The 20,063-nt window shown below is 40.9% G+C and overlaps 1 protein-coding gene across 1 annotated transcript; it reads left to right on the top strand.

Annotated features, from left to right (window-relative positions):
- Positions 1-48: 48 nt before the first annotated feature.
- Positions 49-18,757, top strand: LOC112847947 (zinc finger protein 93). Its single transcript, XM_025910592.1, has 4 exons — positions 49-69; positions 2,034-2,630; positions 11,005-11,500; positions 18,702-18,757. Exons 1-4 carry the CDS (start codon positions 52-54, stop codon positions 18,755-18,757), a joined length of 1,167 nt encoding a protein of 388 aa, XP_025766377.1. The 5' UTR covers positions 49-51.
- The last annotated feature ends 1,306 nt before the right edge of the window (positions 18,758-20,063 follow it).

The following is a 20,063-nucleotide window of genomic DNA, read 5'->3' as shown; positions in this document are numbered from 1 at the left end:
GAGGAACATTTTCAGCCATCTGGACTCAGCTGAGTCACTACAGAGGAAACAATGAGCTCAACACAGAAGGTGAGGAAAATATCACAGTTTCACCAAATAATCAGTCACGTCTAAAACTCTCATACTCCCAACCTGTTATATGACTGTGTTGTATTTTATTATATATTATGTTGATTTTTTGGACTATTATGTTTACAAACATCAAGACGTCACAAGCAAAGAGAGACCACAGCACATATTTAAATAAGGAAGGTTTATTCATCAAAATTATTAATAATCAAATGTACATAAATTTTTGGGGTCATGAAAAAAATTTTATGGTCAAAGCACCACAACAGTATCCCGATATCAGACAGAACTGTCACATGATATTAAATAGAAGCTCTCAGCTGAGCTCTATAGAGTGGGCAATTATAATGATGCGCTTTATTAGCGTTTGTAGATTCAAGCTGCTCTTCATAATTTTGGCCAGCAGATGTCACCAAAGAGGACTGTGTTGAAAAGCTTTGAGTAATGAACCCTTTTTCAATACAAGCTCAGTCTTGATGCATGTTCAGTCATCCAGGTAAGTAAATCTCCAAAAGTTGATTCTGTTCATCTGGACGTAGCGTTTTGTCGGAGAAACGTTTCGTCACTCATCCAAGTGACTTCTTCAGTCTCAGCTGACTTCAGGTTTCCCCAATCTTATAAACAGTACATTTGCATAATGACTGAAACGAATGGTGAGAACAGTCAGAGTCAACCCACAGACCAGCTCCAAAGACCTACAACATCATCTTGCAGCAGATGGAGTCACTGTGCATCATTCAACCATTTGGCGCACTTTACACAAGGAGATGCTGTATGCGAGAGTGATGCAGAGGAAGCCTTTTCTCCGCCCACAGCACAAACAGAGCCGCTTGAGGTTTGCTAAAGCACATTTGGACAAGCCAGCTTCATTCTGGAATAAGGTGCTTTGGACTGATGAAATTAAAATTGAGTTATTTGGGCACAACAAGGGGCGTTATGCATGGAGGAAAAAGAACACAGCATTCCAAGAAAAACACCTGCTATCTACAGTAACATATGGTGGTGGTTCCATCATGCTTTGGGGCTGTGTGGCCAGTGCAGGGATTGGGAATCTTGTCAAAGTTGAGGGACACATGGATTCCACTCACTATCAGCAGATTCTGGAGACCAATGTCCAGGAATCAATGACAAAGCTGAAGCTGCGCCAGGGCTGGATCTTTCAACAAGACAAAGACCCGAAACACTGCTCAAAATCCACTAAGGCATTCATGCAGAGGAACAAGTACAACGTTCTGGAACGGCAATCTCAGTCCCCAGACCTGAATATTATTGAAAATCTGTGGTGTGAGTTAAAGAGAACTGTCCATGCTCGGAAGCCATCAAACCTGAATGAACTAGAGATGTTCTGTAAAGAGGAATGGTCCAAAATACATTCAACCACAATCCAGACTCTCATTGGAACCTACAGGAAGCGTTTAGAGGCTGTAATTTCTGCAAATGGTGGATCTACTAAATATTGATTTCATTTCTTTGTTTGTGGTGCCCAAACTTGTACACCTGCCTGATGTTGATAAAACAATTATTGCACACTTTCTGGAAATCCAGTAAACTTCATTTCACTTCTCAAATATCACTGTGTGTGTCTCCTATATGATATATTTAACTGACATTTCTTATTGTAACAACCAACGATTTATACAGTAAAATAATGACTATTAACAAGGTTGCCCAAACTTTTGCATCCCTGTGTGTGTGTGTGTGTGTGTGTGTGTGTGTGTGTAAAAAAAAAAAAAAAAAAAAAAAAAAAAACAAAAAAAAAACCCAGGAAATATAAAAACTTATTATAAGTTAATAAAAGTTACTATTTTGAGTGTGTTAGCATGCTAGTATTAATATTTCTGTACAAGCAGGATGGGCATGATTTTAGAGTGTTTGAACAGTCATTAATTATTTTTCCTGAATATTGTGTCTTTTCCACGACTACATTTCACTCACTGCCTCTGTTTGTATCTCTGTCACTGCAGGACCAACATGGAGCGAGAAGTCAGCGCTCTCAGGAGGCCGACAAACTTCACAGAAGAAAGAGAGAGAAAAAATACACCTGTGACGAGTGTGGGAAGGATTTTACTGGGAAGGATTCACTAAAACAGCATCAGAACATCCACACTGGAGAGAGACCGTTGAGCTGTGATTTGTGTGAAAAGACCTTTTCTTGGAAGCAATCCCTAAGAAGACACAAACTCATCCACAGTGGAGTTAAAGCGTACAGCTGTGATCAGTGTGGCAGAGCTTTTAGTCGCAGTTGCCACTTAAAGAGTCATCTAGTTATTCACTCTGGAATTAAAGCATACAGCTGTGAGATTTGTGGAAAAACTTTCAGCCTGAAACAGAGCCGAAATATACACCTACGCATTCACACTGGACATGATGTGTACTGCTGTGAACAGTGTGGCAAACATTTTACAACAGACGCAAAGTTACAATACCACATGTTTACCCACACTGAGGAGAGACCTTATAAATGTGACCTGTGTGAGAAGACTTTTAAAGCTCCACATTACCTGAAAGAACACCAACAGATCCACACCAGAAAGAGACTCTACAAGTGCAGTTACTGTGAGGTATGTATTTATTAAGTGTTCCTATGCCAAGAGGCACACTTATTACTATTCGTCGGATTTATTATTAAGTGTGCCTATGCCAAGAGGCACACTTATTACTATTCCTCGGATTTATTAAGTGTGCCTATGCCAAGAGGCACACTTATTACTATTCCTCGGATTTATTATTAAGTGTGCCTATGCCAAGAGGCACACTTATTACTATTCCTCGGATTTATTATTATTAAGTGTGCCTATGCCAAGAGGCACACTTATTACTATTCGTCGGATTTATTATTATTAAGTGTGCCTATGCCAAGAGGCACACTTATTACTATTCGTCGGATTTATTATTATTATTATTAAGTGTGCCTATGCCAAGAGGCACACTTATTACTATTCCTCGGATTTATTGTGTGGATGCCTCAAGGCATCCACACTATTGTTTTCCTGTTTCTCTTTATTCTTTATCTTTATTCTTCTAGTTGCTCCGTTCTTTGCCGTTTAACTACTCCCTCAGTTTTCAGCCGATTTTCTCCGTTCAAACTCTAAAAAATTCTGCTCTTTCTGCTAATGTGTGCTATGACTTTTGGTGCTCATAACTTCTATACTTTTTGAGATATTGAATATTTTTTGCAATATTTTGCCCATTGAAATGAATGGAACACATTATCAATGTGGTCACTTATTTCTGCTCGCCGGGCTGAGCTGTGTTTTAGCTCAGTGAGATGAGCAGCCGTTCTAAGACTGGGAGGCCCGGGTTCAAATCCCACTTATGGCAACAGTTTATTCAGTTCACAGTTAAACTTTTTTTTAACTGTTTTCAACACAAATTTGAGCATCTTCACCCCCTTTCAGCAAAATTTTCAGTTTTTTCTGCTGTTTTCAGAACAAAAACCCTCTTTTCAGCAGAAATTCTGCTCATTCACCTCTTTTCAGCACAATGTTCTGCTTCTTTCCATCTTTTCTGCAGAAATACTGCTCATTCTTCACCCCTTTTCAGCACAAATCCCATCTTTTTCAGGTGATTTCAGCAGAAACCTCTTTTCAGCAGAAATTCTGCTGATTCACCTCTTTTCTGCAAAATTTTCAGCCTTTTCTCCTCTTATCAGCACAATTCTCAGCAGCTTCTGCTCATTTTAGCAGAATTGTCCATCTCTCCACCTCTTCTTTTTGAGAGTGACTTTGGCTCAGTGAGATGACAAGCTTCCTTGAGACTGGGAGGGCCAGGTTCGAATCCTGCTCATGGCAACATTTTCTTTTTCACCACCGTACAACTTTTTGCAACTTTTCATCTTTTTCAGCTTTTCAGCAGACAGCTTCAGCGTTAAGGCATCCACACAGCATTTTCGCCTGCTATGACTTTTGGTGCTCATAACTTCTATACTTTTTGAGAGATTGAATTTTTTTTGCAATATTTTTTGCCCATTTCTGCCATATCATCAGTGGCGTCACTGATTTTCCTTGCCGGGATGACCTGTGTTTTAGCTCAGTGAGATGAGCATCCGTTCTCAGACTGGGAGGCCTGGGTTCAAATCCCTCTTATGGCAACATTTCTTTCAGTTAACAGTTAAACTTTTTTAACTCAATTTCAGCGTTTTCACCCCTTTTCAGTAAAATATTTCAGTTTTTTCACCACTTTTCAGCACAAATCCCAGCTTTTTCTGCTGTTTTCAGCAAAAACCTCTTTTCTGCAGAATTCTGAAAAGAGTTCTGCAGAACTCTTTTCAGTAGAAATTCTGCTGATTGAACTCTTTTCAGCAGAATTTTCACTTCTTTTCAGCCCAAATTCTGCTTATTCACCTCTTCTGCAAAATTTTCTGCCTTTTCACCTGTTATTACCACAAATCTCAGCAGCTTCTGCTCATTTCAGCAGAATTGTCAGTCTCTCCACCTCTTCTTCGTGTGAATGTGTTTGGTTCAGTGAGATGAGTAGCTGCCTTTAGACTGGGAGGGCCAGGTTCAAATCCTGGGACATTTGTTTTTTTCACCACCATACAACTTTTTGCAACTTTTCATCTTTTTCAGCTTTTCAGCAGACAGCTTCAGCGTTAAGGCATCCACACAGCATTTTCGCAGGAAATGCAAATTTTCTAGTTATTCTTATTATTATTGTTTGGATGCCTCAAGGCATCCACACTATTGTTTTCCTGTTTCTCTTCATTCTTTATTGTGTGGATGCCTCATGGCATCCACACTATTGTTTTCCTGTTTCTCTTTATTCTTTATCTTTATTATTCCTCTAGTTGCTCCGTTCTTTGCCGATTAACTACTCCCTCAGTTTTCAGCCGATTTTCACCGTTCGAACTCTAATCTGTTCTGCTATTTCTGCTAATGTGTGCTATGACTTTTGGTGTTTATTACTATTATACTTTTTAAAATATTACACTTTTTTCCTTTAATTTGTCCCATTGAAATGAATGGGAAAACTTCCACAATTCTGCTAAAACTTGCTTGTTTTTGAAACGTAACTACTTCCTCATACTTTCACCCAGAAACTCCATTCAAACTTTAAAATGTTCTCAGATTATTGGGCTATTCCTGTGTGATTCAGCTTTTTCAGATCTTCTACCGTTTTAATTCTATACCTCTTTAAGTTTTCAGTTCCAAAACTGTGATTTTTCAGAAAATACATGCGTTGCTATGGTTGCTATGCAATTAACTCACAGTGAGCGCTGGTCTGTTCTGAATTTTCTCTTCATGTCCGAACAACTTCTCGCTACTCGCTCAATTTCCACTCAACCCCCACAAATTATACATCAAAACGTAGGTATTTTTGCTGGCTTTCAGACAATGTCACTATCTTTATTGTGAGATTTACCATTTTTTCGCAATTTGCCTTGAAGTGACACAAGGTCTGACAACTCCCCATTCAAAGTCTATGGGGAGGTTTTGAAATTCAGAGCTGAAATTCTGTAACGGGAGGCATTTTCAAATCGTCATATCTCTTAAACAAAGCAAAGTTAGGACATGAGGCTTGTGCCAATATATCTTCAGACACTGCTGACACTCAGAGTGGAAGCAGTTTTTACAATTATCTTACCATTGAGCAATGAATTACGTTTGTTTGAGGGGTGGAAATCTGTCCTTCTCTCAGTCTTCAAACTCTGGAAATGAAGCCGTTTCTTCTCTTGTCATATCTCCGCGACGGCGGTACAAAGAGCTATGAAAATCGCAGTCAAAGTACACCAAAGTCCGCTGATTCACCCAGTACAAGAATTATGCTGCTAGCCCTCCTAGTTTTTGAGTTACACGACGTTTTGTAACACCAAAAAACGGCGTTTTTCGACTCTCACCGCGATCTAATTCTGACTCCTCAAGTCTCTGTGTTTTGGACGCCTGCCCCCTTTCCAGGTGGCGCAATCAGTAATGACACGGCTCTGCAGCTCAAAGGTCGTGGGTTCAATCCCACCTTGGTCCACATGTTTTTTTTCACTACAAATGAGTAGTGCAAAAACATACTATGTCTGCAACATCACAGTATATCTGTTATGTTATAGTATTACTACTAAGTCACAGTATTTCTGCCAATTCGTAGTATTCGTACTAAATCATACTACTCGTGCCAAATCATAGTATTCAAATCAAAATATAGTATTTATACCAAAGCACTGTATTTGTACAAAGTATAGTATTTCTGCCAAATCATAGAATTACTGCAATTTCATAGTAATTTTGAGGAATCCCTTTTGTTATAGTATTACTTCTAAGTCATAGTATTTCTGCTTTGTCATAGTATTTGTACTGAAACATAGTATTTCTGCCAAATCATAGTATTACTGCTATTTCATAGTATTTGAGTGAAATTACAGTGTTTCTGCAAAAACATTGGTTGGTATTGGTTTTAGTTACCTTTAGCGTATGTGCTAGTTAGCGATAGCTATGGCAGCCCAGTTATTTTATTGTTTTGGGCTTGTTCCTGCTTTGTTTGTTCCCCCTGCAAATTTATGTGAATTTGTACACTGTAATATCGCTGTATTACGTAATAGCTAAGTAGGAGGCTGACTGTTACTAAGTGCATCAGTGTACATAGGTCATCTCTTGTGTTGGAGTGCCCTCTTGTGGCGCCTTTTGGGTAGTGCCTTAGTAAACGTGAACACTGCAAAGAAGTGGTATCAGACTAGTTTGTAGTGGAGGAATTTGTTACCAGTTTCTTTCATCTTTAATCCGTATTCATGTTGTAATGTAGTAACTTTTGTGGCACAAATACCACAATATGGCAGAAATACTATGTTTTGGCACAAATACTTTGATTTGGTATACTTTAGCTTCTTCACCCCTTTTCAGCAAAATTGTCATTTTTTTCACCCCATTTTAGCAGTTTTTCTAATATGGACCTCAGATTCTTCTTAACACTCCATGGCAGAAATACAGACAAGTACACAGCCTGATGAAGCAGACAGAGGCAGTACCTCTGATTGGTGAATTTGAGCAGAACCAGGTTGTTCTGCCTCTTTTCAGCAGAAATTCTGCTCATTCACCTCTTTTCTGCAAAATTTTCAGCCCTTTTACCTCTTATTAGCACAATTCTCAGCAGCTTCTGCTCATTCCAACATAATTGTCAGTCTCTCCATCTCTGTCCTTGTGAGAGTGAGTTTAGCACAGTGAGATGAATAGCTGCCTTGAGCCTGGCCAGGCCAGGTTCGAATCCAGCTCAGGGCGACATTTTTTTTTTCACCACCATACAACTTTTCATCTTTTTCAGCTTTTCAGCAGACAGCTTCAGCGTTAAGGCATCCACACAGCATTTTCGCAGGAAATGCAAATTTTTCTAGTTATTCTTCAGTTTCCGCCTGAAATTTTGCAGCGAAACTCGCCCCGCAGTTTTGAGACAAGCTTCATATATGTTACCTCATTTTGTGCGGCTGGATCTGGAATGGTATGCTATGACTTTTGGTGTTTATGACTTTTATAGTTTTTTAAATATTAATATTTTAGTGAAAATTTTCCTGCGCTTCTCTGCCGCACAGTTTTGACAATAGGGTTACATATGTTAGATCATTTTGTGCGGCTGGAGCTGGACTAGTATGGTATGACTTTTGGTGTTTATGACTTTTATAGTTTTTGAAATATTTTGATTTTAGTGCAAATTTGGGCCAATTTCTAGGCTCCTGAGAAAGATTCTACTTTTGGCCCCATAGAAACAGACTTCATTTGTGGTGTGTTGGCTCTCTCTAGTGGTATACCCGGAGTAGTACAGCCGAAAAGATCTATGCTTGGGCGAAAACTCCATATCCCACAATTCATAGCACGCCTCTACAGAGTAAACAATGGCGGACACCACTTCGTTTTATATGTCTTTTATTAGTGTTTCTAGGTCACAAAATCAACTTTTAAGATATTTTCAGGCGAGAATGTAGGTGTGTAAACTTCAAATATCTGCTTGTTTTATCAAGACATCCCATATTAGCAACAGTGCTCTGACGACGTCGGTCCTGCCTGACAGCTAGCCGGCTACCTAGCTAGCTGCCGCACTTGGCTGCAAATGGACAGCGAGGGGACTCTCTCTCTCGTTTCACCTCCCCGGTCTCTCGCAAATGCTCACACAGAATCGGAGTTACAGCTGGATGTGGAAAAAATAACTGAGTTGTTTGGTGGTGCTATAACGCGGAGCTACAATAGAGGGCAGCTATCCACCGGTGTATGACAGAAAGGACATGCCGCGAACGAGACATACGAGGCGGCGAGGCGACCGCCGATCGACCGGTGGTTGCTAACGCGTAGGTCAATCGTGGATCAGGGAAAGGAGTGTGAACTGAATTTCAGGTAAGAAGTTATGAACTGCACTCTATTTGGGTCACATATAAACCGAGTTTAGGTGTAGTTTATTTTCGTTGTGCTGACTTCTTACAATCGTACTGCGTGCTAGCTAGCACGACGGGAGTTTATATACAGCTGTGTGCGCGCTAAGTTACTGACGTTGGACTTTATTTTATTCATAAGGGTTAGTTCGTAGAGTTGCCGTACAAACGGAATCGTCCCACATTCAGAGAAAATATTATGATTTATTCTGTCGTTACGAAGCCTCCCCTGTCATTCTCTGCCTGTTGCAACTTCAATCATGAAACTGATCAATGATCGGCTTTTCGCTCTTGTTTGTTTATCGCGCTAAACAACAGCAGCACGTTTAAGCTTGATCAGCTGTTGTTAGAATTCATTTGCTTTTAATTTCTAGTATCAGCTGATGTTTGCTGGAGCCACAGCTGTAAAAATGGCTGGTCCAAACCAGATGTCCTTACTGAATCATCAGAGCTGAACAGGTGATGGAGAAACAGGTTTACCCTTTAGGTGACATGAATGAGTTGAAGGGAAGTTATGAACTGTTTCTGAGAGACAAATAAAGACCAAGCTCCTTTTTTGTGTAGCTGACAGCTGGTAACTGTGCAGGGGCGGATCTACCAAAGCTTTTGCCGGGGGGCCAGGTAGGGCATTAACAGAGAAAGGTGGACACAAAGATATACTTTTCTTTCTTACTCTCATATAAAATATTTAGCTTTTATTAAATAGTCTGAATCTTACAACGAAAGTTTGTATAATAATACACAAGATTGGCTGTAGACCATTGTTCATCATTCAGAACACTGTGTAAAAATAACAAAAAACAAAAAGTGAATGCAAAAGTGCATAAATATTTATTTTACGTGTTTGATGTGTGTGACGGGGCGTGGTCTGCAGTGCCGCTGCAGGGGAGGTGGACCCACCTGAGTGGCATCTGCAATCACGCCTCTCGGGCGTAGTCTGTGCTCTCTCGGCTGTTTTTTGGGTGTGTGTCGGGCTGTGAGTTGAAAAGCTACAGCCGGCTGTGTGGGTAAACCAACCATGTGTGAAAAGTGGTCCATAACGTAATGCTTCAAAGCGTGTTCATGCAAACATTGTCGGGTCTGCCGTGGTACAATGGGACTTCTGCTCATGAACCTGTGTGCACAGCGTCTGCAAATCGGCGCTGTACGAAGTAACTTCATCTTTACACAAAACTGTAACCTGTTATCTGTGAAGCGTGAGCGGTGTTTGTTTTTACCATAGTTCATGGTGGAGAATGGCTGCTCTTCTGAGTTTTGCCCTAAGCAGCCGCATGAATGGCAAACTACACTGATTAGCAGCGGCATAGGCACACTTAAAATTTCTTCTGAAATTTTCGCTTTCTAGTATTTTTATCTTGTCCTTTTAGCCTGACTGTTTGGAACAACTCTGCTCATTAAACTGTGTTAGCATGTTAGCAATTCTACTGCATGGAAAAGCAGCTCTGAGTGATTATTCAGATTTTCATTTCAGTTATGATTTTTGTTTACACGATCATGAAAACTAAGAGTGGTGGAAAATTAATATGATGGTGTTATTTAATGTTCAGGCAGTTTCCTGGTATATCATGATATTGTTATTATTCTGCATAAATGGCCTTTTGTTTGCAGCAGCTCATTCCTCTGTCAGGTGTACATGGAATAAAATAACACGCAAATGAAAATAAGTACAAAACCAAATCATTCAGTAATCTTCTCTTATGGTTAACAAAGTTGTATCATTACGTAATGTTATTGTAGTGTTGTAACTGTAGTATCAATGCATATTTATAGTTTTAGTGCTTATAGACATTAGTTTTAAAAATACTTATTTAATATTATAATTGCAGTGTCATGGGGGTAGTAGTGTTTTTCTTGTCTCAGTCAGCTGAGTGTTATAACTGCACAGTTACAGTGTTCTTAATGCAGTATGATCAGAATAAGAATATTTCATTGATCCCTAGGGGAAATTATGTTGGTTACAGTGCTCCAGTCCAAAGAGTAACAAAAACAGACAATACAAGAAGTAAGAAATAGCACAGTATATACATATATATATATATAAGTCACCTACTAATAAATATCCCAATGAGAAAGAAGAGCATGTGCAAAAAAGGTGTCACAATAGCAGTATACAGTTTTTTAGGTGGAAGAGTTGTACAGGGAGATGGCGCTTTTTGGTAATCTCAGTCTCTCACTGAACATTCTCCTGTGGTTAGCCAGCATGTCATGGAGTTGGTGGGAGGAATTATCCAACATTGTCTTTATCCTGGATAACATTCACCTCTCCGACACCACCCTGAGAGAGTCCAGCTCCATCCCCACAACATTGCTGACCTTGCTGCAACTTTAACAGGCTCCATGCTGGTTGGCGCATGCGCACTAATTTTTTTTAGTGTGCATGCATTTTTTAAGTCAGATGTTACTGTAACATGAAATAAGTATAACTGTAGTATTATGGTGGTAGTATTGTAGTTATTGCAGCCCAGTAAACTGAGTGTGTTAACTGAAACGGTAAAATGTAATTGGACGTCTGCAGAGATGCTCTTTATTTCAGGCGACGTTCAGGATAAAAATGTTGAAGGACTGACTTACACTGTCTTTGTGTCTTTGTTTAGAAGCAGAGCGACACAGATGGATCCAGGTCTCAACCCTGTCAACACTGTGGTGGTGGGAAAGAGTTTCATTGTGACCTTTGTGGAAAAACTTTCACTCGAAAACACACCCTAAAAGTACATCAACGTAAACACACTGTAGACGAACGGAAATACTGCAAAGAATGTGGGAGAAGCTTCTCCACATCATGTAACTTAAAACAACATGAACTGATTCACAGTGGGGTCAAAAAGCACGTCTGTGATCAATGTGGGTCATCCTTCACCACTGCACGTCAGCTTAAAAGACACAAACAAGTCCACACACGAGAGAAACCATACAAGTGCAGACACTGTGACAAAAGCTTCTCACATTCAAGTAGTCGTAACAAGCATGAACGTACACACATGGAAGGAAACTACAGCTGTGACCAGTGTGACAAGAGCTTCAGGAATCTCAGTTCATACTCCACACACAAACGATCCCACGTTACTAATAAACTGTTTCACTGTTACCAATGTGCAAAAACATTCACTTCATTATCTGCGCTGTGCAAACATCAGCGTGATCACTCAGGGCTGAAATCACTCCCATCACAGTGAATCTGAAGAGACAGAACGATCCTCTTCTGGTTTCAGGGTCAGACTTCAAACCCTTGAGATCAGGCTCCACAGAGTTCATGTGGAATCTCCTGTAAAGATCTGATGAGGCAGCTATGAATGAAAATGGTTCCCTAGTTCCATTTTAAGGTTTCTAAACTGTTCTGCTTCAGTGTACATGTCGAGTGGTTTGCTTTGTTCCAGCAGTTGGATGAAGAAATCTGTTTTCATGTTATCAAGTTTTTATTTAATGTATTTTCCACGTGTTCCGCAAATGTTATTTTGTTCACGTTGTTTGTGTTATGAACAGTGTTGGTCAGGTCACTTCAAAAAAAGTAATCAGTAACTAATTACTGATTACTTCCCCAAAAAAGTAAACCTGTAACTTTACTGATTACTTATTTTCAAAAGTAATTAATTACTTAGTTTCTTAGTTACTTTTTAAAAACATCATTTACAACCTGAATAGGTAATAAAGCAATAGATCTTTCAGCCCAATTCTACTTTTTCTGTATAATCCGTCATACAAAATCTGCTGCCCTCAGGTGAATGTATGGCTATTCACCCTATGCAGCGAGCTTAATATAAGAGGAGATGGTTCCAGGAACGACAGGACACATCGCTTTGTCTTTTGTCTTTAACTGAAGACCGTTTTTTCATCTTTTAATTTGTAAGACTGTGAAGATACAGTAAAATAATATGTAAGCATCAGTATTTACATATTTTGTAACTAAAAACAAGTTAGCAACATAGCTTTTCTTATGCTTTACATTCACCATAAACATCTTTCTTTACACGTTCAAATAAGCTTTTAAGTAACATGAAAGTAACAAATCTTACAGAAAATAACGCTAGACAGTGCTTACTTACAGATTATGGTTCAACAAACTCCCCAACGACGTAAACTGGGCTCAAAGTTGTGCAGGTTGTTTTCTGCTCCATGCGTTTTCTCCCACTGCCTGTGTGAACTTTTTCTGCTGCTTACAACACATCACCAAAGGGGGCAGTGTAGCGCACACCAAACAACCAAAGAAGAAGCCACAAAACTCAAGGGCTAATACTGCCCACTGGTGGGAAAACTGAGAAATGCCCCAGCCAAAGAAACCCAATAAAACAACAACAGAGGGGCAGAATACAAAATGTAATCAAATGGAAGAGTCTCTTTTAAAAATTTGTTTTATTAGTTTTAATCTTTTAACTTTATGCATCAAGCAAAAATTTAATTATATGCAACATTCTCTGACAGGAAGAAATTTGTTTAACACTTAAACTTATTTTCTGCACATTCCAGCACAACGCTGCACGCTCAAACTCTCTCCCGCACTCGATATATTATCCATTGTTGATCTGCATACAGCTCTTGGCACGAATGTCGCACTCGCTTACGTCACTGTCATGAGACATTCTTGCAAAAAAAATCACGGTTTTAGTAACGCAGTAACGCAGCGTGCATATGGGAAAGTAACAGTAATCTAATTACCGTTTTTGCAATAGTAATCCCTTTACTTCTTACTTGAAAAAAGTAATCAGATTACAATACTGGTTATAACCCATCTCTGGTTATAACCAGTACATAAAATGAAATACAACCCTCTAGTGGTGATAAAGACAGGGACACACCCGCTCTGGCAGACGACATGGCAATTATCGAACTTAAAGGAGCCATAATAAGTCATGGTACATTAATACAATATGCATAAGAGGGCAAACCATGTTTCATCTATACATAATTCTACCAGTGATCTAGTTCATCAGTTTGTAGCTTCACAAAACAAAACAAACATATTTTTGTTACAGGTATTTCAATCACGTTTGGTTTTTTGTGAAGAAAACTACACATACCAGACCTTTCTTATCTGGAAAGGTTTTTATAATTTTTCAGAGTAACCAAGACCCTCGAGGTTTTGTGGAGTCCATAACCATGACAACATCTCCAGGGTCAAAACAATTTTTCCTTTTTATCCATTTCTGTCGTTCTTTTAGCAATAGCAAATATTCTCAAATCCAAAATTTCTAAACAAGTCTGAAATGTATTGGATTGGTTTCCACCTTCTACTGAGGTAAAACTCTTTTTTTGTCAAAAAGTCCTGGATTGAGAGCTGGTTTTCACTTCATGACGAGGAAATGGTTGGGTGTTGTCTGTGAAGGTTCTCAGTCATCCAGGTCATCGTAGACTAAGGAGCTTGGAAAGAAAAGCGTCTGGACTTCTTGAGTTGCTTGAAGACGTTTCACCTCTCATCCGAGAAGCTTCTTCAGTTCTAAGGATCAGTGGTGGAGAGTCCCAGATTTAAACCTAGTGGGAGTTTCCCCCCCAAAGGGGGACAAAGGACCCCCTGATGATCCTCTACCTAATCACATGAGCCAAGGTGTGAAAGTGGGTGTGGGTCCTAATCAGCCAGGGTTTCGGGTGAGCTCATTGTGAAACCTGGCCCCACCCTATCATGTGATTTCCTGAGGTCAGATGGCCCAGAATGTGAGTGGGCGTTAAGGCGTCTGGGAAGGGATCTCAAAACTGGATTATAGATGGCAGACAGTTGGTGTCGTAAACCACTGCCTCTGTTCAAAGATGGTCGCTCACAGTGGACGTAAATGGCTTCTTTCACTCCTCTTTCAAACCATCTGTCCTCTCTTGGGTGTTAATGCTTGGAGGGCATTTGTGTCCTGTGATAGCTTTGTGATAGTGTATTAATGCGTGAGTCAGTGTCCAATGTTCCATCTAATTTTTCATGTGTCTGAGCGAACACACAAACTCTCTGAGCGATCCCTTGGACCACTGTGAGCGACATCAGACGTGTGCACTGTGGTCACGCCAGCATCGAATCCATCCAAGTTACATGGTTTATTAAGATAATCAAATTACAGCATTTACATTTATGTTAGACTACTTTTAAACTGGGGGCGGGTTGGTTTTGTTTTTGCTCACAGGCGGAGAGTGCTTTCGAGTGTTTTCCTTATAAAATGCCGTTTTTACCGCATATATATTTTTATCATAACTGGTTTTATGTGGCCTATCAACACAATTTAAAAACTGGTATAAAGTTCACACTTTTTCCGTCAATTGTTCCGTCTGTCCTGCTCACATCTCCAATGGTTGTACACGTTGTCATTAACGTTGCTTCACGCCACATCAGCCACGCCGCTTTGCTAGCTAAAACACCGGTGTTGGCACATAACGACGCTGTCATAGCCTGTCAACCACGTTGATGGGCTGCGTATATACGAATGTGACTGCATTATTGGCTGGACTATGGAATAAGGTGGCATCGTTCTATTCACATACGGGAGCAGCCAGTCACTTACTGAATAACACTACAAAACAGAATTGTTAAAGTATTAATTTTAATTTCAATTCAGGTTAGATTTTTTTTGTGTGCAACGCAGATTTTGTGTGTGCAGAGACCGTGCCAGGAGTGCGCAATTGCACACACGCGCAGCTTAGAGGGAACATTGTCAGTATCTAAAAAGTAATGCCCTTCGAGGTGCATGGCTCTGCTTGTCATGAAAGTGAACGCTACTACATACCGTTTTACAATACTGCACCCTCTTTTCACATCAAGTGGGACAAATTAATCTACACCAACGTTTCTGAACAGTTGTAGATCTGGAACCACTCTTTCCTCTGGCAGGTCTGCCATGTGTTGTTGGCTGGGTTTTCCTCCATTCAGTTTACTGAATAAACATTTTGAGCAGCTGAAACTCCATTTGTTATCCAAAACTTCTTCCATCTTCATCCGCTTTATCCGAGGCCGGGTCGCGGGGGCAGCAGCCTAAGCAGAGAAGCCCAGACCTCCCTCTCCCCAGCCACCTCCTCCAGCTTATCCGGGGAATACCAAGGCGTTCCCAGGCCAGCCGAGAGATATAATCTCTCCAGCGTGTCCTGGGTCTGCCCCGGGGCCTCCTCCCGGTGGGAGTTTTCCAAAACTTTCTTTCTAAAACAAAATCTGGGAAACATTCTCTTTGGCATTTTTTCAGGCCCCTCTTCTGTGGAACCAGCTTCCAGTTTGGATTCGGGAGACAGACACTATCTCTACTTTCAAGATTAGGCTTAAAACTTTCCTTTTTGCAAAAGCATATAGTTAGGGCTGGACCAGGTGACCCTGAATCCTCCCTTAGTTATGCTGCAATAGATGTAGGCTGCCGGGGATCTCTGTCTCTCTTCCACAGCATGTCTGTATCCTGTCTTCTTTCTCTCACCCCAACCGGTTGCAGCAGATGGTCCCGCCCCTCCCTGAGCCTGGTTCTGCTGGAGGTTTCTTCCTGCTAAAAGGGAATTGATTGTTGGGTTTTTCTCTATGTCTATTATTGTATGATCTACTGTACAATATAAAGCACCTTGAGGTGACTTTTGTTGTGGTTTGGCGCTATATAAATAAAACTGAATTCAATTCAATTGAATAGATGCCACTTTTTTTTTTTAATTGAACCCACAGCGAGCATATAAATTGAAATGAGAACTGGGCCCTGAATGGACCCCTGGGGGACCCCACAAGAAAGTGAGGTTTTTAGAGGGTGATGATCTACGGTATCAAAGGCAGAACTGAGGCCAAATAGTTTTAAAATGGCAGAATCTCAAAGTCAATAAATGTATAAAGGTCATTATAAACTTTTAAAAGAGCATTTTCAGTGTTGTGGTGCAGACTAAAATGCACTAATGCCATTTTTATCTAAAAAGCTGAAGAACAAAAACAAAGTCAATTTAGAAATTGGTCTGTATTTGGATAAAACTGCTGGATCCAGGTTTTGCTTTTTAAGAATAGGTTCCACCACAGAATGTTTGAAGGCAGCAGAGACACACACACAGACTTAAAATGGCCTGTATTTGTATTAGCACTTTACCAGTCCCTAAGGGCCCCAAAGCACTTTACACTACATTCAGTCATCCACCCATTCACACACTGGTGATGGCAAGCTACATTGTAACCACAGCCACCTTGGGGCGCACTGACAGAAGCGAGGCTGCCGAATCCTGGTGCCACTGGGCCCTCTGACCACCACCAGCAGGCAACAGGTGAAGTGTCTTGCCCAAGGACAAAACGACCAAGACTGTCCGAGCCGAGGCTCGAACCGGCAACCTTCCGATTGCAAGACAAACTGCCAACTCTTGAGCCACAATCGCTCTGCTAGACTGCTACTTACAACTGAAGGCAAACACATACCCACAGTGTTAAAACATCCTTCAGTAAATGAGATGGAACAGCATCCAGAGTACATCTTTCAGGTTTCAAGTTGTTGATTACTTCATTCAGTAATGGGGCACAAGTATTATAGTTACAAGTATAGTTACAAGTATTATACTAGTAGTAACATAGCATCCACCATCTCCTGCTTGCATATTTCTGAAAACATCTTAGTGGTGTGGCAGCCGTCGATTGAGCCAGCCCTGCAAACCCTGTGGATGGATGATGCAGTGGACAGTGGGAGGAAGCATCCTAAAGCTCTCTTTGCAGACCACCCTGTGTGATTCTCCACTCGCCGACCAAAAGGGACAAACAAAAAGGGCAGAAGTTTAGGCTCTCCGCATACAGAACGCCGAGAAGGATCGGCGGCTGGCGTACCTGGCGGATCTGGAGCAGTACACCCGGATGAACGATCTTGTGGGCAACAGTGGCGCAGGAGGTTGGGATGCGCATCTGTAACTGGAAGGTCGCTGGTTCGATCCCCGGCCTCTCTGTCCTGGTCGATGGGTAAGACACTTTACCCTACCGCCTACTGGTGTTGGCCAGAGGGGTGGATGGCGTGATATGGGAGCCTCGCTTCTGTCAGTCTGCCCCAGGGCAGGTGTGGCTACAACACCAGTGTGTGAATGTGAGAGTGAATGAATAATGGAATTGTAAATTGCTTTGGGTGCCTTGAAAAGCGCTATATAAATCCAATCCATTATTATCATTATGAACAATGTCATCATCACGGGGCTTCGCATCAAACCCCGGTCATACGCCCGGGCGTTCACAGCTGACAATGTAGAAGGGCCAGGAGAGGAAGATGTCAACTCCATGGAGCTTCAAGCTTCTACGGTCCAAATGTGTGAAGGTGAATTATAACAACATTGAGGCTTGCCACCCTCTAAACCGAAAAAATGACAGTGACAAACCAGCCATCATTGTGAGATTTGCTAACAGAAAACACAAAACAGCACTGTTAAAACAAGGAAAGAAACTCAAAGGAGCCAGGAGAAAAAAGAAATGCGGACATCGCCAGGAAAGCACGCTACTTGAAGAAACAGGGAAAAATTCAGAATTCATGGACCACCAACTGTAAAGTATTCATTAAACTCAATGGAACACCGGAACAAGCCAAAGTGTTGGTCAACAGAAATATGGAGGAGCTGGACAAATAATGAGGTTCAACTTACACTGGAGGTATGAATACACATGTGACGTGACACACAACACAACACATGGCACAGTCTAAAAGAACTTCATCTGCATCCGGCAACAATATCAATATAACTCATTGGAATTCTGTTTATGATAATCTGGAAATAAAATCAATGACATATGTAAGCGGCAATACATGAAAACCACAAGACACACCATACAAGCTAGTTTTTTGGCACTTTTTACAAAGATTACATTAATTTAAAGGTAAACATATGCAGATGCCCAAACCCTAACAACACAAACACTATAAAAATGTATATTAGTACCACCAGAGTTTCATATAATTGCATTTAAAAGTGTACTAAAAATTCTCCTGTATGACTGGAAATGAATCCTGGGATATGGTGGGCCACAAAGGATACACCCGACCAATCTTTCAAATCTGGGGAAAAGTAGGACGCATTTGTTGCCACATTTGGAGGATGAATTTGGAAAGCCTTCATTACGTCGCTGTGACATAATTGCCTACAAATACTGCATTGAAGCATCATTCCCCTGAATTTGGACACAGCCCTCCTCTCCTGGAGCAGCTCACTTTGCTCCGCCCCCTTCTTCTCCATCATCATCTTTTTTTGGCGTTTGGCAAACAAGGATGTGGTGCTTTGCTGTTACCAACCATCTGGCTTGGAGTGTGGATCGTTTGAGCTTATCAAATAATTAAAAAATGTTAAAAACTGAACCAAACAAAAACGTTATAAATTCCCCTCTTGCTCCTGCGGGTGGTCTATCCTTCAATCTCAGGTCCTCTACCAGAGGCCTGGGAGCTTGAGGGTCCTGCACATCCTAGCTGTCCCTAGGACTGCGCTCCTTGGGCAGAGATCTCCAATGTTGTTCCTGAGATCTGTTGGAGCCAAATCTACTGATGCCACAGTAGATTTCACATTACACGAAAAGAAGAACGGGGATAGGGCATTTAATTTAAACTCACATGAAGTACAGACTTACATTGATCAGCATTATAATTATGTACAAATATACACAGATGCATCAAAGAATACAGCCAGTCAAACCGGGGTAGCATTTGTGGTCCCTGAAAAGGATCAATGATGGACAGTTTACAGTGTAGCCACTGTGAATACAAGAAAACAATTATTACAATATAATGTGTTAAATTTGCTTAGGTGAGAGTGTAGATCACAGCAATAGGAAAGGATTTGTCTGTGTGTTTTAGTTTGGCTTAGCTATAGGCCTGAGAGTGTGTGTAATTTTGTAGAGGGAAAGGAATTTATTGACACTAGGGGTCTGCCTGTCATAAAAGGAGACAGGAAGCTACAGTGGAGGATGCGGATGCTGATGCTTTAACCTGAATCTAATAAACGGTCACAATTGTTATAAACTTAGAAGTAGGTTTGCAGGAGACTCTCCACCTTATCTGTAAATGTAAGACAACAAGAGGCCAATGGCCCAGTGGATGCAGAGTGGGGTTCTCAGTGTTTGTAATATGTTAACTCTGTTTTGTGTGTTGTCTAAAGGAATTTGGTGTAGCTTGGGTGAGGAGATTACTTTTATGACCGGCAGGAAGTCACAGATACAGACACACACACAGTGCTTTGACTGTTACGACGCACCCACACCTACACGGACACTCCCTCACGTGCACTCACACATACACACAGGTACGTGCACACACAGGCACTCACATGCTCATGCATACACAGGTTTTTAAAGGTAAAGGTTTTTTGAAATGACTACTGAGTCCGGTGCCGTCTCTGGATGCCTCGAGGAATAAAAAAGAACCAGGGTGAAACTGTTTCGTAACACCACTCAGAAAGTAGAGCAGATGTACTAACAGAGGTTCAGCAAACATTTTACAAAATACATATGATGGGATTTACAGTTGCCTTTTTATGGATTCCAGCTCACTATGGAGTCAGAGCAAATGAAACGACAGAGTTGTGAAGAAAGCCACAAAACATGGGTTAACTGACCTGACTATTAACTTCTGTCAGACAGAAATGAAGAGTATCATAAGGCAAGAAATAAAGGAAACATGACAAAAACAGTGGGAGGAAGAAAGGAGGGGACGATGGTTGTATAAAAATTTAGGGAGGTTAGGAGAAATGAGAAGCACAGGAAGGAGTAGGAGAGAGGAGGTGGTCATAT

The sequence above is a fragment of the Oreochromis niloticus genome, linkage group LG9, assembly GCF_001858045.2.
Source record: "Oreochromis niloticus isolate F11D_XX linkage group LG9, O_niloticus_UMD_NMBU, whole genome shotgun sequence".
NCBI classification, from domain to species: domain Eukaryota; kingdom Metazoa; phylum Chordata; class Actinopteri; order Cichliformes; family Cichlidae; genus Oreochromis; species Oreochromis niloticus.
The sequence above is the reverse complement of the archived record's forward strand: the minus strand, read 5'-3'. Positions and strand labels throughout refer to the sequence as shown.